The sequence below is a fragment of the Bison bison genome, unplaced genomic scaffold, assembly GCF_000754665.1.
Source record: "Bison bison bison isolate TAMUID 2011002044 unplaced genomic scaffold, Bison_UMD1.0 scf7180017860037, whole genome shotgun sequence".
NCBI lineage: Eukaryota > Metazoa > Chordata > Mammalia > Artiodactyla > Bovidae > Bison > Bison bison.
This window is the reverse complement of record NW_011490609.1, coordinates 148,244-153,968: the sequence shown is the minus strand read 5'-3', so window position 1 is coordinate 153,968 and position 5,725 is coordinate 148,244. Positions and strand designations below refer to the sequence as shown.

Below are 5,725 nucleotides of genomic sequence, written 5' to 3'. Positions count from 1 at the left end.
TGTGCTTCTTCCAGCCCAGCGTTTCTCATGATGTACTCTGCATATAAGTTAAATAAGCAGGGTGACAATTTACAGCCTTGATGGACTCCTTTCCCAATTTGGAACCAGTCTGTTGTTCCATGTTCAGTTCTAACTGTTGATTCCTGACCTGCATACAGGTTTCTCAAGAGGCAGGTCAGGTGGTCTGGTATTCCCATCTCTCAGAATTTTCCAGTTTATTGTGATCCACACAGCCAAAGGCTTTGTCATAAAGCAGAAATAGATGTTTTTCTGGAACTCTCTTGGTTTTTTGATGATCCAGCGGATGTTGGCAATTTGATCTCTGGTTCCTCTGCCTTTTCTAAAACCAGCTTGAACATCTGGAAATTCACGGTTCACATATTGCTGAAGCCTAGCTTGGAGAATTTTGAGCATTACTTTACTAGCGTGTGAGATGAGTGCAATTGTGTGGTAGTTTGAGCATATATGCGTTAGTATACGCTATTTATCTCTCTCTTTCTGACTTACATCACTCTGTATAATAGGCTCTAGGTTCATCCACCTCATTAGAACTGACTCAAATTGCATTCCTTTTTATGGCTGGAATTCTCTGGTGGCTCAGATGGTAAAGTCTGCCTGCAAAGTGGGAGACCAGAGTTTGATCCCTGGGTCAGAAAGATCTCCTGAAGAAGAAAATGGCAACCCACTCCAGTATTCTTGCCTGGAAAACTCCATGGACAGAGAATTCTGGTGGGCTCCAGTCCATAGAATTGCAAAGAGTCGGACACGACTGAATGACTTTAGTTTCTTTATGGTTGAGTAATATTCCAATTTGTGTATGTACAACTTCTTTATCCATTCATCCATTGATGGACATCTAGGTTGCTTCCATGTTCTAGCTATTGTAAATAGTGCTGCAATGAATATTGGGGTATATCTTTTTCAATTTTGGTTTCCTCAGGGTATATGCCTAGCAGTGGGATTGCTGGGTCATATGGTGGTGGAAGGCAGATTCTTAACCACTGGTCCACCAGGAAGTCCCTCTTTCTCTTTTTGTTCCCCTTTACTGGTGTTCCTGCCCTATTTCAAACCTCACACGGGTCCTACTTACTCTACTCATTTCCCCTCTTACTGCATTTTCCCCTCAACCTTTGACTGCCCCATCTTGTTTTTGCCTTTCTTTCCCATCTCTGCTCCCTCTCTGCTTTTGGGGGTACACCTCACCTATCCATGTTATGCTCACTTCCACCTCATTCTCTGGCACCCCCAGGGGACTATGCATCAAATTTCCTGCTTTCTTTCTTCCTCTGCTCCTCCAATTGCTAATTTTCTCTCCTGGGGTCCCAGTGCTCTGAATGCCAAGTTTCCAACTCCTTAATCCTCACCACTGTTGCTCTCCCTCCTATCACTGACTCAGGACTCCTCTCCCTACATTGGTCTTCTACCCCTGCAGATCCTGTTTTCATTACTACTTTTATAAAACTGACTTTCAAGGCTCAATTTCTTTTATGTTACTGTCTCTTTGCAAGATCCCCAGCCATCACCATCTGTATTCTCATTGGTTCCCTTCATTCTTTTCAGCTGTTTTTCTGTGTCCTTCTGTCTCTGCTTCTTCTACACCCTCTTGCCTACATATTTCCAGGGATGTGACTGAATAACATGCCTGCCTACAAGAACATTTTCCTATTGAGTTGAATTGGACACAGAAAAACAATGACTGTCACATGGCTGGCCTGGGGCACCTCCACAGGGGGATGAAAGGAAGGTCTGAACAAACGGGGAGGCCCGAGAGGAAGGACTGCTCTGAGGAGATGCAAGAAGAGGGGCTGGGAAAGAGGGGGGCCTCAGGGGCAGGCTCTCCAGGATCAGGGAGAGAACGTGGCATGTCCTGCCACCCTCCAAGGGTGGATAGGGCGAGGCTGGGGGATTGTTCCCAAAAGTTCTCCAATGCTGAATAGAAATACGGTGACAGAGTTTTGGAGTAGAAAAAAGTAGCTTTATTACTTTGCCAGGTAAAGGGGGAACACAGTAGGCCAATGTGTCAAAAACTGTGCCCCTGCTTCCTGGGAAGTTGGAAGAGGTCTTAAGGTTTTCAGGTGTTTTTTTTTTTTTTTCCCCCCCCAGTGGAAAATGGGGCTGAAAAAAAGAATGAGGGCTGGTGTGGTCTTGCATTCTTCTCCCCTTCCTGGGTGAATTGAGATCATCACAGCTGGCATGAGGCGATTCAAGAACAGGTTCTGGTGGTCTCTGAGGTCATCGTCCCATGACATTCTTTTTGGAATGAAGAATGCTCCGAGAGGAAAGTAATGTTTTCTTGGAAGGATAAATGCCAAGTGTAGCTAGAGGGCATCATTTTCAGATTGCAAATAAGCAAGAAAGAGAGGGAGAACAAACATCTCCCTCTCTTATGGGATGAAGAGAAAAAGGACTGTATATGGGCTAACATCATGGGGTGCCTCATTTAGTTTCTGCTACAGCAGGAGCAGAGGTAGTACAGTTTGAAGAAGCAAAATGTTTGACCTATACGGAAGAAAAGCCAGGGGCAGGGACCAGCCCCAGAATGAATTTAAATCCAAAGGAAAACAAGTCTTCTTTTCTCTGTAACATGCCCTGCCTCTGTATGTCAGTACATCACTGGGAAATGGCAGGATGACTCCCAGGCATTTGTCAATGGAGATTGTCTCCTTCTTACAAATTCACCATTACAAATTATCCAAAGACTTAAAAGAGTGGAACTTTGACTAAAGATGGTGCCACACTCATCAGGTTTCTCTCTAGTATGAATTCAGTTGATGCTTTGCAAGGGCTGGCAACTCATAAAAGATTTTGCATAACTCAATACATTTGTAAAGTTTTTCTCCAGTATGAATTCTCTGGTAAACTGTAAGGTTTCCCTTGTGATTAAAGACCTTGCCACACTCACTGCATTTGGAAGGCTTTTCTGCCAAATGAATTTGTGGATAGTAAAACTAGTAAAAAAGGGTTGTCTTCTCAAGAAAGACCCTGTCACACCCATATTACGTTTGTAAGGTTTCTATTATGAATTCTTGGGTGACTCACAAGGTTTGTTTTGACAAAAGATACTTATTACATTTGTAAGGTTTCTCTCTAGTATGAATTTCCTGGTGAAGTCCAAGGGCTTCAGTGAAAGACTCTGCCACATACATGATATTTATATGGCTCTGCCTCCTGCATGGATTATCTCATGTCTGCTGATACCTGAGGAAGAATGAAAGGCTTTCCCACAGACACTACATTTTTAAGGGTTCTCTCCAGTATGAATGCTCCCATGAATTACAAGGTCTGGATTTCAGCTAAACATCTTAGCATACATACCACATTTCTGTAATTTCTCTCCTGTATGGATTATTTGATGTCGACTGAGGGTTGAGCTCTGACTAAATGTTTTACCACAGTCATTACATCTGTAAGGTTTCTCTCCAGTATGAATTCTATGATGAATTGAAAGCTTTCTTTTTGGACTAAAGAACTTGCCACACTCATTACATTTGTAAGGTTTCTCTCCAGTATGAATTCTTTGATGAATGACAAGATCTGAATTTCGGCTAAAGACCTTGCCACATACATCACATATGTGTAATTTCTCTCCTATATGGATTCTCGGATGACTCCTGAAATTTGAGCTCTGATGAAGCTTTTTGCCACACTCATAAAATTTGTAAGGTCTTACCCTGTGTGGGATCTGGTTTTGCATCAGTATGGAAGGATCCATAAAGTCACTCCCATATATATTATAAATATTGGTTTGGAGAGTAGGAGAAACTATTTGAAGAGGTGAAAATGAGGAGCTACTGTTGACATACTTATCAGCTTGATTAAATGCAATTTTCTGTTGATGTTTAAACATACGTAGTTCATCCTGAAGGCTTAACACAAGTCTATTTCCAGTACGGTTGTTTACTGCATCCCTTCTACCATGCTGACTTCTACTATCAGTGACATCTTGGTTAAGGGATGTACGGATATTTTTGTAATTTCTTTCATCATCTCTCCACTGAAACCTGAAGTCATTCATGTTCTCCTGAATTTCTGGGACGTTAAAATGTTTGGTTTCCGGGATTTCATTTCTTCCCCAAATCACTGTTCGGCATACTCCTCCTCTATCAGTGTGTGACTTTAGTTGTAATTTCCAGATGTGTAGATGAGAAATATCTGTAAGATATAAAGAACCATAGATATCCTATTCATTACACTGCATGAATATAAGTTTCAGGTTGAATATAAGATATTAAATAAAAGTAATACTTCAAACAGTTATGAAACTTCTCAACCATGTTAAATTTTTGAGGAACAATAAATAGGATTCTCCACTACACTTCTGGTGTATTATGAAGTGGCCAGGCCAAATCATCTGAAGAAAGGGCATGTTAAAATTCCTGAGGCTACATTATGAAGCTTTTCATGCCTGAGTCAACATGGCTTTGAGCTCAGTTAAGCAAGGTAGGGGATTTCAAAAGGCAAACAAGGGTAAATCCAAAGATACCTTCCCAACTTTTAGAGGCAAGTTATTCTTACCCACAGAGAGCAGGTTCCTGAAGGTGTCTAACATCACATCCACATATAAGGCCCTCTGAGCAGGGTCTAGGCATTCCCACTCTTCTGGAGAGAAGTGGATGGCCACATCATTCAATGTCAACTGTGACTTAAAGTTAAAAAAAAAAAAAATTTCACCAAGGCCATGAGGAGAGTTCCTATTTCCATACAAAATGAATAGAGCTAAAAGATCAATTAAGTTGAAGAATGTATTCTGACAGAGCCATGGAAAGGCACTTAGAGCTACTTGTATGTCTAATTTTAATTTCCTGTGCTTTGTCATTGAGATTATGATAGCTTCCAAATAGAAGTAGATTTCTCATTTTTGTGGGCAATACATGAAATATATACAAATAATAATTCAACACCAGGTTGTCTATGTGGAAGGGCTAGATATGTTGGACACACTGAGAATTATCAAACTTGGATATAAAGGAATATGAGTGGTGTTTTCAGAGATGACAAAGTCCACAGTAGTTTTAAAGAAAGCTCAAAACCTCCAAAGATGATGCTGATGATGACAGCAGCAAAGACAAACAACATTTGAATACTTCCTATATACTATGCGTTACTCTAAATGTTTAACTTTTTAACTTGTTAGCAACATCACAGCTCATTAAAGAATTTTTTACCATCTTACAGAGGAGAAAACTGTCAGAGACACTGAAAAACTTGACTCAGGTCAAGAACCTAATGAATCATCTAGTAAGCACCTGAACTACCATGTTTGGGTTCTAGAACTGAAGCTGAAAAATCAAAAGTAATGAGCATTAAAAGTTCATTGACAGATGACTCCCTGAGAAAATTTGAAAGAAGTTCAAGCTGAACAACATGGATCAGCCTAAGAGGTCATTATACAAGTGTGCACACACGCACACATACACAAAATGTTAGCAATCTTATTATTATTTAAACTGTGAACATGGTAGTATAGGAAAAAAAATCAAGGCCAGAGAACATGTTAAAAATACACTGTCGACTGCAAAACGATGAACATGTTAAAAATACACTGCCGACTGCAAAACGATGAACATACTAAAAATACACTGTCGACTGCAAAACGATGAACATACTAAAAATACACTATTGACTGCAAAACGATGAACATATTAAAAACACACTATCAACCGCAAAACGATATGATAGTTTTTAAAATCATGATCTCTTTTTTTTTTTTAATCATGAAAAGTGA

The 5,725-nt window shown here is 40.2% G+C and overlaps 1 protein-coding gene across 1 annotated transcript in view; it reads right to left on the bottom strand.

Moving 5' to 3' along the window:
• Positions 1-3,315: 3,315 nt before the first annotated feature.
• The window catches only part of LOC104982285 (zinc finger protein 836-like), a gene marked incomplete at its 3' end in the record, with an annotated part of 4,589 nt that continues 2,179 nt past the window's right edge, over positions 3,316-5,725 (bottom strand). Inside the window, exons 2-3 of the mRNA XM_010831628.1 lie at positions 4,516-4,642; positions 3,316-4,152 (exon numbers count right to left, since the gene is read on the bottom strand). Of these exons, the coding sequence (XP_010829930.1) occupies positions 3,316-4,152; positions 4,516-4,642 (964 nt within the window). The remainder of the gene's footprint in view (positions 4,153-4,515; positions 4,643-5,725) is intronic.